The sequence below is a fragment of the Centruroides vittatus genome, unplaced genomic scaffold, assembly GCF_030686945.1.
Source record: "Centruroides vittatus isolate TY-2023 unplaced genomic scaffold, ASM3068694v2 contig_1218, whole genome shotgun sequence".
In the NCBI taxonomy this organism is placed as follows: Eukaryota; Metazoa; Arthropoda; class Arachnida; order Scorpiones; family Buthidae; genus Centruroides; species Centruroides vittatus.
This window is the reverse complement of record NW_027120780.1, coordinates 29656-43908: the sequence shown is the minus strand read 5'-3', so window position 1 is coordinate 43908 and position 14253 is coordinate 29656. Positions and strand designations below refer to the sequence as shown.

Sequence of the window (14253 nt, the reverse complement as noted above, 5' to 3'; positions counted from 1 at the left end):
AAATTTCTTCTTCAGATTACAATCTAGGTTATATGTGTCTTCCAATTCACCCTAAATATTCTTTCAGTTACTTGCACTTATTTCTGCCATGTTACAAAAACAAGAGCATATCTCAGAGAGATTACAATTTAAGCTTGCATAAAAAAGCAAATTAAATTGATCCACTTTTTAAAAATTTAAATCAAATAAATATTTAAACATTAAAACTAGTTTAATATGAATAAAATTGATGTTAATGTTAAAGTCAGCTTAAGCAACATAAAGTATTTAAAGTGAATAAAGTCTTATAGTCTTTAAACCTCTATCAATAACTTTTTAATAAATTTTACCAGTAAAAGTTGATTAAAAATAATATAAATTAAAATGAATGTTTAGGTTAATTAACTTCTGATTTTAATACTTGATTATGAGTTATAAATACATTAAAGATTATCATTTTAGTCTATCTATAATCTCTGTTAATGACATACTTTTCTAGGTATAACTTTTAATCTTTTGAGGTCAATGAATTTTACTTTGCTATTCAATGATTGCTTCAAACTTTGGCCAATAATCGGTTTTATAACATGACCTAATTTACAGAAACTGCTTCTAGGAAACTTAAAAGGTTACTTATATTTATTTCATTATACATACATTAAATTCTCAAAGTCAAGATTCTTTTATTAGAATTCATTAATGAGAAGAGTTCACTGCTTCCAATTTTTGAGGAAATTTTAAATTAATATCTTTTCATTAGTTATGACAATATTATAATAATTAAGCCATTGCCGATATCCAAAAATGCAGCAATGTAATTAATTTTTATTATAATACTTATGGTATTTATCAGGGATGGGTAACAGGCAGCCCTTGGGCCACATGCAGCCTGCATTAATATTTTTTGCAGCCTGCGTCGCATAAAATATAAATAAATATACCAATTTCCCAGCTTAAGGAAGTATGCAGCAAAAATTCAATTATTATTTTCTGCAACTTATGTATGTGAATAGTTTTTCTGCAATGAATTTAGTAAAAATTAAAACAAGAAAACAGGTAACAGACACATCAAAATTAATTTAAAACCAGCAGTGACGAATATTTAACCAAATATTTCCAATATATTATGTTTACATCAGTTCCAGAAGCTAAATTAAGTATACATATATAATTATAAATTAGCATATGAATAAATAACTGATTTACCGGAATTTTTTTTTCTCTTTTCTCTTTGTATTGTGGCCCGCATCAGTTCAAAAGTTTTAAAATGCGGCCCTTATATAGAAAAAGGTTGACCATCCCTGATATATATGATGAATCCTAAGGCAAAATTTTCTCCTGTCACAACTTGCTTAAATTAAAACATTTTATATCTTTTCAATGTGCTGGAGACATTCTTCATGACACAAAATTCAAAGATAATACATTTCCTTATGAGAAGACAAAAATAAGTAAATCAAGAAATAAATTCTCAATTTACCAAATATAAATAGTACCAGTATTTGTTCTAGGTTAATCAAGCATTTGAAAATAATGATTATGTCAAAAAATACAACTTTGATTCTAAAATTTTCATGAAAAGTAAAAATACACCTGTTATCTAAAAAAGCATCAGGAATGATTCAATAAAATGCAAAATTTGAATTTACTCATCAGAATTTATTTTGTCCTCTTCAAAGTAATCCCTTCCACTGCAATGCACTTAATTATATATAAACAACTCCACTAACCCAATTACTTTACTTAAACCAGATGATCTGCCATTATCAGACTATAATAAGGCTAAGTAATAATTACATACAAAATAATTTTCTAGAAACAAGTGGTTAGTCTGCTATCTGGTGATAATCTTAATTGTGGTTTAAAAAGCAAGCATGGAAATATAGTTTTGAGTCCTGATTCAAGGTGATTCTTTTCTTCCAGAAATTCTGAATTAAAATTAATTTATTATAATTATTAAAACTACCATTAGATGGTGGTCTATCACTAGACAAATTACTTCATATCTAATTAAACTAAGCCTTACTATAACCCAATAATTTGGCAGATTCTCTAGTTTTACTTAAAATAATTTTAAAGAAGGAAGCTGAGAACATATTTAGAGTTAAAAAGAAGCAAACAGTTTGGCTCTCAAATACAGCTATAGCAATTACAAAAGAAAGAAGAATAGCAAAAATCTTAGGCCAGAAAAACAAGAGTTCAACTCAAAATTCCAGTAGTAAAATAGTGTAAATTAGGGTTTCTCAAACGGGATCACGGAATTCCAGGATCCCAGTTGTTTTTTTAACCTGGGATATCCTGCAAATTTCTTAAAAATTCACTTTTTTTCTTATTATGTGTTAAAAAATTTTGCAAATAGAAAGTATAATTAACTCATAAACTGTCAGAATACATTTGTATTTATTAATTTTAAACCTACTTATTAGTTTTTTAAATTTTTACTCGTTATGGCATGTCACAAATGGTCAATAATCAATACGTAGCTTATTTGTGGCAGGACTCTCAAAATTCTTTACCTGTAATATCTGTAATAATTGTGCTTATGTTGTCTTAATTTTTAACCATGCCCAGTAGCTTCAATAACTGCATAATGCCAAGTTGTGCAAATTGGGCAAGGATACAAATGAGTATGAAGTCTGCAAGTATGAAGTTTTTCTTCATAACCTGATTATTAAAGACAAACGAACTGCCGAATTATTGGGCTATGATGTTTCTATTAAAGCAGTCGAGGTAGACAAATCAAGAATACTAGAGAACAAAAGAAGTACTACAATCTCGAAAACGAACTAGAAATCTTTCAGGATACAAGTGAAAAACACATAATATTTGTCTTTTCTTAAATGCATTAAACACGATTCCAATCACTTCAATTAAATCGGAAAAGGCATTCTCAGTAGCGAGACTTTTCATTACTAAAATAAGAATTAAATTGAGTGATCAGAGTACTGTATTGACCATCTTTGCTTTTTAAAATCTTATAAAAATTTACAATATTTTGTGTTATATTTTATTTAAAAAACGAAAATTACCTTCTAAGTTAGAAGTTCATTTTTTTTTTTTTTAACTCAATTCAAAGCATTTTGTTGTTGTTGTATGCAGTTTTCAGCAAACTTTAATAAATTTTTTCTATTTGTGAAAATTTCTATGTAACTCAAAGGAAATTTTTCATATATATATCTTACACAGCGTTATTAATATGATTTTGGAGGTTGCAGAACATATTAAATTACTTTAAAAGATGAAAAATAATTATATCATTTGATTTCATGATGATTTGTATATCTTAAAAATAATTAATTTTGTCCCAGGATTTTCCAGGATCCTGGGAAACAGTTCACTTTTATCCCGGAATCATGGGACAAGCAAAAGACCGGGAAATGAGAAACCCTAGTGTAAAGTAATCCTCTTAGAGGCTGGTTGTGAAGCCATAGTTCTTGGTGTTTCAAAAGTGCTAAGGTTCATATCAAATCAGTAGGAAACCCATGTTGTTTGGCAACTTTCTCAATATAATACAATTCTATGTAAATGTTGATGATGATGATAGTGCAGTCGGTGTAAGCTCACCATATTAATGACACGAATGCCGAGTTTCATGGAAAATTGATCAAACAAATTGTGCAGGATGAAAACAGGTTGATAAGTGGGCTTATAGTAAATGTTGGTGTAGATCCCACCATCTTTTCAAGTGTTGAATATGTCCAAAAATTGAACCAGTGTTACTCTCGTTCCAAGTAGTGTTGCCTCCTTTTCAAAATTGCTGACCCGGACAGCAGGTTAGGTTTGTTCGAACAGAAGTCCCTGACGAATGCACAATGTTATTTTACCATGCAAAGAATAACGTGCAAGCCAGTTCTAAAGCTGTTAGGGACTTGTGTAGGAGCAACTTAAATTAAAAAATGAAATAACAGCTTTAAAGAGCTGAGAAGAAAAAAAAGGTTGACAGGTTGCAACATACATCAGCGTAAGATGGCGAATTAACTTTCGGTGAGAGTGTGAAGTCTTTCGCTGTTAAATTAAAGTAAATTTATAAAAATATTTGTTAGTACTTTGTTTCGTCATAATTTCACAATTTCTCTGAAATCCCCGACAAAATTAATTGTTAACCAGGACAATGAATTAAAAACCGGACTGTCTGAGTGAAAACTGGACGGGTGACAATACTACTTATATGGATTATAATAAAGACCATAAGAAACAGATGCAGATCTGGTTTTGGCATCACAATATAAATTAAAAACATAATTGACATACCTAGCATACTTCATGATGGGATGTAGGAACTATGGCAGTATCTCCTTTTCTAAACAACAGATGACTAACTTGCATAAGATCACTGAGGAGGGACTGTCCCATGGAAATGCCTTTTCCTTGTATAAAGGTGGTGTTGTCAAAAGGTGAAAAATGATATGCAACACACAAGACGGGCAAGTTCCAGAATGTGTTGGCAATTCATATGGGCAACTTCCACATTGGTGAGAAGGAAATCACTAATAGCACAGAAACAATAATAGCTTAATAAATGGTCCTATACATCTCATCAACCAATGAAATGTTTATGGTCAGCAACTGTAACAAATTGCTGATAGTAAACGGATAATATAAGGCTATATTGCTGTAAAACGTGACAAGTTGCTTCTCGAATAAGAACATGGGTGAGGAACATTTCTCAACTACCAGACATATTTGCATTCCTGGCTTATGCATTTTTGTAAAGGCAAAAATAATTATTTTTTATACCATCTTGTATTTGAATGTTTTATTGATTTAGAACATTCTTCCCATTCTTTTTAATTCAAATTATTTCCATTGCATTTAATATTTTTTTGACTGTTCCTTTTGATCTTTTTTTTTCATTTACATTTGATGTTCCAACTGAAGACCTATGGCAGTAGGTTGAAAACATTTTGGTTGATTAAATACATTGTTGCTGGAGTTATACAAGGTGTACTGCTTCTTTTGCTGGATTGTAAAGATTTTGGTTTCTTGTGATTATATTATCCAGTTTGATAATACATTTGTTTTTCATATTTTTGAAAGTTATTCTGCTAGTTATTCAAATGTAAAATCTGAGACTAACTATAAGTTTAATCAAATTGTATGTAAAATAACATTTTAATATTCTTTTTTAATAACTTTATATAATATAATGTAATTCATAGATTCATCTGTTCTACTATTATTCTTTTGCTGTTATTGTTTGTTACATATTCAGCAAATATTAAGTCAATCCATCCTCTACACCTCTAACAACTCATACTTTACAATTTAACAGAATTGGATTGCCTTTTTTTCTCATAATTGTTATGAGTATAATTGCATAAAATGCATAAAATTGCTTCAGAGAACAAATCATACAGGAACACAGTTAAGATGGAAATATAAGCTTTTATTGGTTTCCTCAGAAATCAATAAAGACTTTTCAGATTTTCAGTTACCTCCTTGGCTATCTTGATTGACAGACTTGTTCCTGTATGATTCATTCTCTCCAGCAATTTTATGCTCACTGATAAGAAGTAAACTGTTTTATTTACAGACGAGTTATAAGATCAAAACATGATTGTGTGCCCCTTCCCAGGAAAATTAGGTCATTTTGGGATAGAGAGTATATCTGTTGAAATTAGCTCACTTATGTAAAGTCTAAATTGTTTCCTGGTTCGTTCCTCTTCCTCTCTTTCCTACTTCTGGTTCATAAAGAATTAAGGCTTGAATATGAGGATCTCAGGATGCTTCAGATGATGTTCAAGCCATTTAAAAGTTAGTTTTGCCAGACCAGAAATGTAAAATGTACTTGATTATATTCTCAGAGAATTTTTTCATTGCTGATTTTGTCATGTCAGAAGTATCCAAAGATTCTCCTTCAACATAATGTGACAAAGCTATTGACAGCTTTTGTTGATAGGTTCCATGTTTAAAGAAGCATAGAGAAGGATTGCTGAAGTAGTTGTTTTATATTTTAATTTTTTTAAATCATTCATATTTATTTTTAATTATATTTATTTCATCTGTTATTATTTAATTTTATTTATAATTTATTTTGTTGGACTGAAATTTGAAAAAATTGTAGACCTATAAATTTCCAGTCGTCCATTTGTCCATCTTTTCTTAATCTCAAGAACAGAGTTAGATAGATAAAAGCTTAGACTAGATATGGAAAGATTAAGGGTATGAGTCCCAATTAACTACATATGAACTCCTGGTGCAAGTTGGAAGTCACATTATTTCAATTTAAAAGTTTTCCCCAGAAAGGAGTTAGATAGATGACCAGCATGACTCTATTGCTAATGGAAAAGTATGTACATTTTCTTTCTTAAACCTGTTACCGGCATGTAACACATATAAGATAACAGCAGGTGACAAATGTTTTTGAACTAGCATGTAGTTCTTCTTCAGGTCAACTAGCTTAGGAATGCTTCTGAACAGAGTGCATGGAATTTGATGGGATCAAATGTCATTTTGACGAAATCAGTCCTGCCTGACATGCGCAGTCGTGTGCTGGAGGAGGTAGCTGCAGGTCAGCATCTAATAGGGACTGCCAGGCCAGTGATAGACTCAGCTCCTCCTTTTGGTTGACGCACGTGGCTACCTGGCCAGCTCTATAGATAACTATGGTTTCTAGCCACCTAAGGTGTTCCTGGCAGAGTGTGTTGACGATGACTGCAACTTTACCAAACTGCTCCTTGACTTCGGGATCAGATGCATATGTAGTAAGGGCAGTAGTACCCATGTCAGATATCCGCTTGGTGTTCCCTATACGGGTATTTAAGGAGCGTTTGGTAGAACCGAAGTCAAGGTGCTCATTAGTTTTTGTGTTATTGTTTCTTTGTTTACCTACTTCATGTAAATAAATAAAAGATGATGATGAAACCATTTTCTTTTGATGAAATAATACATCAGTGATGATGAATTACAGATATTTTTTATAGTTGGTTTAGTTTATTAGTTTTATTGGCAAAAAAACCATTTTTGCCATACTGTACCATGAAATAAACTGAAGTGCCAAAAAATTAAAGACAACAGCATATGCAATGTTGTTACCTTCTATCCACAGGAAATGCTTTGAGCCAGAACATTTGCATGTGATGCCAAAGGTATGACACTTATCAGTTATATGTGAGCTTTGTTAGAGTAGAAATTGGTCATCTAAAAGATTTATCACCATTTTATCATGGACAGATCGTTGGAGCAAGAAGAATGAGTCACTATCAACGAGGTGGCCAATGCTCTAAAATTTTCTCAAGCAACAGTTTCAAGGGTTTATCGAAAATTCTTAAATTTCGGACAACATCAGTAGCATGTGTACAGTGTGAGTGCCTACACTGATGCAAGAACATGACTGCCAACAACTAACCAGATTAGTAACCATGTAACAAAGGGCAACTCTGTACCAAATCACATCAGACTTCAATATAAGCATTGCTGAACCCATCAATCAATGTGCTGTACTGCATTCCTTGGGGTTTTGTAGAAATCAACTCACTCAGGTACACTACTAATACCCAGGCTTCAGGTAATGTGTCTCACCTGTGACAGAGAACATTGAAATTGGACAGTGGATGACTGGCACTGTGTTGTGTGATCAGATTAATCTTGTTTTCAGGTCTTTTGAGCTGATGGTTGTGTTTGTGTATGGCAACAACCACATGAAGCCACGGATCCATTGTGTTAGCCAGGTGTTGTGCAAGCTGGTGGCAGCTCTGTCCTGGTTTGGAATGCATTCTATTGGTATGAACAGGGACCAATGATGAGATTGCAGGTGACTTTGACAGGTGCAATGTACACTAATCTTGTGGCAGATGTTTTGCACCCCTTTATGCTTGCTATGTTCCTCAATAGTGATGGTTTGTACCAGCATGATAATGCCACTCCCCACAGGGCATGGGTGACATAAGAATGGTTTGAAAAACACTTAACAGATTTTCAGTTACCTCCTTGACCACCTTACAGCATTTATTGGACACTATGCAAACATCACTTGATGTCTTGAAGAACTATCCAACAAATGCAACTGAATTATGGAGAGCCTGGAATATGTTTGAACTGAAATATCTGTGCAACAACTCGTACAGTCTATAACATGTTGTGTAGCTGCTTTTATTCAAGCTCAGGGAGGAGCTATGCATTATTAGGTATGTAACTAATTTTTTTGGCACTTCAGTTTATTTCATACATTTAATTTTAGCTGAATTTTTGGTTTACATGTTTAAAGAAAGTATCTGTAATTTTCATGTTGAGTCATTCAAACAGATCATAAATTTCTCACTATCATTTTTTCCATATTTTTCAAAACTCTCAATAATTTATTAATTATTTCTTGTTTTGCTTTAGTATTCATATCATTTCTAAGAATTTCTTTCCTTCTTGAAATTTCAGTATGTCCCAGATTTCATAAATTCAGATACAAGTTCTTATAATAACTTAATAATAATAATGCATATGATATTAAACTAAAAAAAGCAGTTATCACTTGCAAAACGTCTTCTGTAAACCTCCTCTTATTTCATAAAATTTTTTTAACATAATTCAGTCACTAATTTTGTCTATTTATTGTTTTTTAAATTATTCCAAAAAATTTTTCTCTTAATTACTTTGATCTTTGTTTCTGATAAAATGATTACAGTCATGTCATATTCTATTAATTTGTTCAAGATATTCATTTCAGTTGACTATGTATTCTAGCACTCAAAATTCTTTACCCATTTTCACAGTCATTATCATAACCCATTAGATCATTTTATATTTTTTAGTGTCAGTTTTCTAGTATATTCAATTATTGCATTTAGATATTGAAGGTATTAATTCTATACATAATTAATATTGAAGGTATTAATTATGTATAGAAGTTACTCTTAGTAAGTTGTGTATATTGCACCCTGGCAAGAAAGGTGACACAACTCAAAAATGCAGTATTTGAGAAAAATCTAATTAAAGAATACTATAAAACTTTTAGTATAAACTGCTTTTAAATTTCAGGTAAGTATAAATTATAGCAGTAAATTCTATTATATTCTGTAGTATAGTAATTATGGATCTGTAGCTCTGCTCTTGTCGAATGTGAAGTATTATCAGTTAAATATATATAAGGTCTTTGAGTTATGTCACTTTTCTTGCCGGGGTGCAATATATGTGTATAAACAAATCTCCTAAAAGTAATTTCTATCTAATTATGAAGTTATTGCACTTGCACTAAGTTATAGCTATTTTCATACTTTCGATCAATGTTGTTTTAGTTTTATATATATTTATGTATTTATATGTAATATCCTCTATAAGCCAAACTCTAAGATTTTTATAATACACATATACCTCGGGTTATGTTGTTTCAAGTTAAGTCGTTCTTGATTATACGTCGTTTGTCAAAAAAAAACTATATATATATATATATTTAAAAAATAAAAGTCAAGTTTAAATCATTTTATTTGACTTTATGTCTGTCTGCCACAAATATTGAAGCTGTAATAACACTAGAAAAGTATTAGAAGCACATAAAATCATGTTACTATACAATAAATAAGAATAAAAGTATATAAAATCATATTAAAATACGTACATTTACAGTAAATGTTAATACTATACATCATAAATCCTAGAGAACGAAATATGAAAACGTCTGTGACTCTGTGTTGTCGTCTTATTTAGCAGTCATTATTGGTAAATTTCATGTAAATTAGTTTATTTTTTACTATCACAAAATAATTTTAATAACTGTGTTTGTTATTTAACCTTACAAAATCATTTTATTTTATAATGTCTTAGAGCAAACCAAATTAACAAATAAAGAGTCCACGATGTACTGCAAACATTGCCAAATTGTAAACATGTACATTTACAAGTATGTACGTACTGTACATGTATTTGTAAATTTAGATAAATTTTAGTTTTTAATATAGTACAGAAAAAAAGTAATTTGTTTGTAAGCTTAAAATAGATTCTTATTAACCATATATTATTAAAAATGCATTAATAAATAAAATACAGAACTGGGAATGGTTATTTGTGGTTTAGCCTAGTGACAACTAAATTCAGAGACAAGTAAATTCGACTTAAGTCGCCTCTCCTGGAACCAATTACCGACATAAGGTGAGATATACCTGTAGTTCATTAGGTATTGTAATTTTGTACTTGTCTGTTTTCATTACATTGTTTACCTATTGAGATGTAGTAATGTTTTAATTGTTGTGGATTGTATAAAACTGCTAATAATTCCTGTGATTATAGAACTGAAACTAAGACCTGCAAAATTGTAATGTTCTATCATTTTATTGTCCGATATCACCCACATTAGTATAACTGGAGAGAAATTAACTACACTTCGATTCAAAATGTGTGTCATGTTTTTTCTGGAAAGAAAAGATAAAGATATTTGATCATTTGTAACTGGATTTTTTTGAGTGACCAGACAGACCTTGCAGGCATGTAGATTTTGGCTGGAGGACATTACACATTAATATTGCAGTTCCCCATTGAGAAGTTTATATATTTATGTATTTATTCATTAATATCAATGAAAAATTTCACAGAAATATAATATACATAATAGCAATTTCTGTAATTTCCGCTCATAAAAATGAAAATTTTAATTGCTAATAAGAAAATTTTCTATCTAAATGCATATACATATTTGCACGTGTGTATGTGTGCTATGTACTGTACTGTATATATATATATAGGCTACAGTACATTTGCACTTACATACATACATACACATGATAAGCTGCTAAGTGTTAAAGTTTTTCTACTTAACATTAAAATTACATTTAAAATAAATAGTAAAAAATCCAACCTGTTGATATGAATTTCGCATCATTGTAACTTGATCCTGCGGCTTCGGTCCAAAGTTCAAATCATGTTTATTTGTATATCGCTAACAGAACACGTGACTGTAACAGTCGCCGATTATTTTACATCAAATACTCTAACGAAAATACATGTGATTAAATTTTTTAATCACCTGTCACCACGAAACTAACCTATCTACATATAAGCAGACGATTTGAACTAACGCCCTCTATATGTCATGACCGGAAACACATTCCAGTCTAACTTGACCTTACTTGTGGAAATCTATTTCTTTTGTTATTCATACAGAGATTGCGGTTACTATTATCTGTTAGGAATTGACTTTAACGTAATCTCCTTAAAAGGGCAATAGCTTGGAGTTCTCAGAATATCAGAGCAGTAACATTCAAACGGGGAAGTCGAAGTCATATACTCAAATCTGCTCTTAAACTTTCCTCCATGAGGAAAGTTTAAGAGCAGATTTTTTTCCCAAATACAGTGGTTTGAACTTTAAAAGAAAAGTCCATAAAATTATGCAAAATGTACTCGAGACATAAATCTCAACCTTTACATTTATTGTGCAGTAAAATCTCGTTTAGCGCTAGCGACAAAGTCGACAAAGCGCTAAATGAAACAGCGTTAAACGAGGTCATTTTAATTCAGTAAATAGGTAAAGGGGAATACGCGACCAAAAATAAACAAATTTTACTATAATTTTAAGTTATTTTTATATTAATTTGCATAATAATATATGTTACGTAACAAATAAACATATGCACACAGTTCATTTTTGTGCTGAAAGTCCTGGCTCTTCTGAAATTCTTGATTTTTTTGCGATGAACTTGTCTAGTGTCATTTATCGCTTTTTTCTTTCCATAAGCAAATCTCAGTAGCGGGAGATCGCATCCAAAACGCCTGGTTTTGCTTTTGCACTCCTTTCAAAATCTGGATCGCTCGCTACAATTTGATCAACAATTTCGGTTATCGTTACCAAACTTTTCCTAAGGAAATCTGTAGAGAAATTTTTTGGGTTCTTCATTTTCAAAATCTCTATTTTCCAGTTCTACATAATTCCTTGTTCTGCCAATTCTTGAAGATCGTCGTTGGTAAGGCTCTCGTCAGAAACCTGCAGTAACTCCTCAATATCCTGCTCGTCTACATCTCCTAGTCCTGCTGTATCGATTAGATTGACAATTTGGTTAACGATAGGCTTTTCTCGTTGAGAATCCTTGGAAACCTCCGGCCATACCTTCTTCCACACTCTATTCGTGCATTTATCAATTAATTCTTTCCAAGCGAAGTCGGTATTATTTATGGCATGCACGATGTTATATTTTTTTTTCAAAAGTGCACCAAACAAACATAGATTTAGGGAAAGTACAGCACTACGACGAATTGCCACCTTTTGCTGATTGGTTCGTGTTCGGAAATAATGTTATTATATACGAATCAATGAAATGCAGCGATAATTTGAATAAACGTAAATTTTGAGCCTTTTTTTTTAAGGCAGACCGCGATATATCGAATCAGCGATAATAGAGGAAGCGCTAAACAAGGTTTTACTGTATTACCTTACTTCCGCGTGTAGAAATATCAGAGCGTGGGCAAAATTAGGATTTATTCCGCAAAGTACGCCTATGAAAAAACTCACAATTTTTTAAAACGAGTTTATAATGTTGGAAGCACTATTTTTATTTCGGCTTTTTATTTTTAATAATGGTTATCGCAGAGATGTTACGGTATCAGTACATTTACATTTAATTTATATTGAACAGCAGGTCCGCGTTTTTTCTTTTCTCGACAAGCTTTTGACACAATAATAGCTTTCTGTTCTATAATTGGTTAATAAACCATAAGCCCTAATCAGAAAAAAGCATTCACGAAAATCGCGCATAATAAAAACTCCGCTGTCATAGAAAATTGCTCAAACCGAAAATTCTCACAGAAAAATTCTCGTTTTCATAAGATTATAACGTAATAAGATCGAAATTATGTACATGCTAGAAGTGTAAGTTTCAAAGCTGTAGTATTCTTAAAGACATAAAAAAAAATTATATGTTTATAAAAGAAATTACAGGTATCCCTCGCTCAACGCGCAAAATTAATTGCGACAATCTCTTTATATACGCGGCAGAAGTTTTAATTAACACGGCTTTAACAGCCTATTTAACAGCTATGTTTTTCCCGGCAAATAAGATGTTGATGAATTTGCTATTTTCCTGCTGAGGATGATTCCTATATAGATCCGTAGTTTAATTACGATAGTTGTAAAATTTAACACATTACTGCTAATGTAATATTGTATCCTTTGTTTGGAAGCTTATTTTAAAACATTTCACATTTTTGCTTGTGTAAAATCAAATCGAAATGTCTGTAGATAAAATGCCTATCAGGCATATTGTATACTTTTCAAATTTCGTAGAGGACATAACGCTATACAAACAGTAAAAAAAAAAAAATAAATAAAAATAAATAAATAAAATACTTTAGTGCATACGGGGATGATGATCCCAAACGTTGGGGATGTGAAATGTGGTTTTGAAAGTTTCGTTCAGGAAGTTTTGGACTAAAAGATACAAAACATACAGGCACCCAAAAGCTGTTGACAAAGAGAAATATCAGGAAGAAATTGTTAAAAATAGATGAATTCAACGATGAACTTGCAACAAATCTTAGTGTGTCACTAGCGAAGTTGAGGCCGAAGTTCTAAACGCGAAAACGTGTACGTCGGACGTTCAGCACCGCTTTCCTGTAAGCCTAGAAGTTTGACAATGGTGTTTGGAAAATCAGTGGAATCATGCTCGTCATTCCAAACTTCTAGGCTTGCAGAAAAGCGGCGCTGAACGTCCGACGTACACGTTTTTGCGTTTAGAACTTCGGCCTCAACCTCGCTACTAACTTGTGTTCCGCATTAAGTGAATAAAAAAAAACCTGGTTCCAGTATCATTTTGTCTGACGAAGGTAGGTAGCTCTAAAGTTTCATTTTATTTTTAAATTAGATTACTCATTTTATCACAAAATATTTTATCTACGGATGACAAAATTAGAATAAAAATATTTGTCATTAACCAAAAATTTATTCTAGTAGGTGATTATTCGGTCGAATACCCAGATACCACTATATTTGATTAACGCAATACCAATGAGGGATCAATTAATAGCATTAATCAAGAGATACCTAACATATAATACATATACGCCTACAATAGTGCATTCAATATGAACACAGCAGTGGTGTCACGTCATCTTTTCAGATGAAGCCCAGTCCACACACAGATATGGCCATATCTGTGTGTGGAGACACTGAGGGAAACAATCATTACCAGTTTGCATTGGTCAAAGTCATGCAGCCCAGCACCTGGAGTGATGGTATGGGGGTGCTATTGGGTACACATAGCCACCGTTACATTTCTGGTGTGTTAAGGCCAGAGCCGTAACTAGGGTATGGCCAACATGGCTCCCGCCATAGGCGCCGATTTAATAAAGGTGCCAACGAGA

General features: G+C 31.8%; 1 protein-coding gene across 2 annotated transcripts in view; it reads right to left on the bottom strand.

The window, feature by feature from the left end:
• LOC136987305 (uncharacterized) overlaps positions 1–10968 on the bottom strand; it is a 42061-nt gene extending 31093 nt beyond the window's left edge. For both annotated transcript variants that reach the window (XM_067285029.1, XM_067285038.1), the window contains exon 1: positions 10760–10968. Coding sequence is in view for 1 of the 2 variants with exons in the window: in XM_067285038.1 (XP_067141139.1) it covers positions 10760–10783 (24 nt within the window). In the remaining variant the exon portion in view is untranslated. The remainder of the gene's footprint in view (positions 1–10759) is intronic.
• Positions 10969–14253: the final 3285 nt, after the last annotated feature.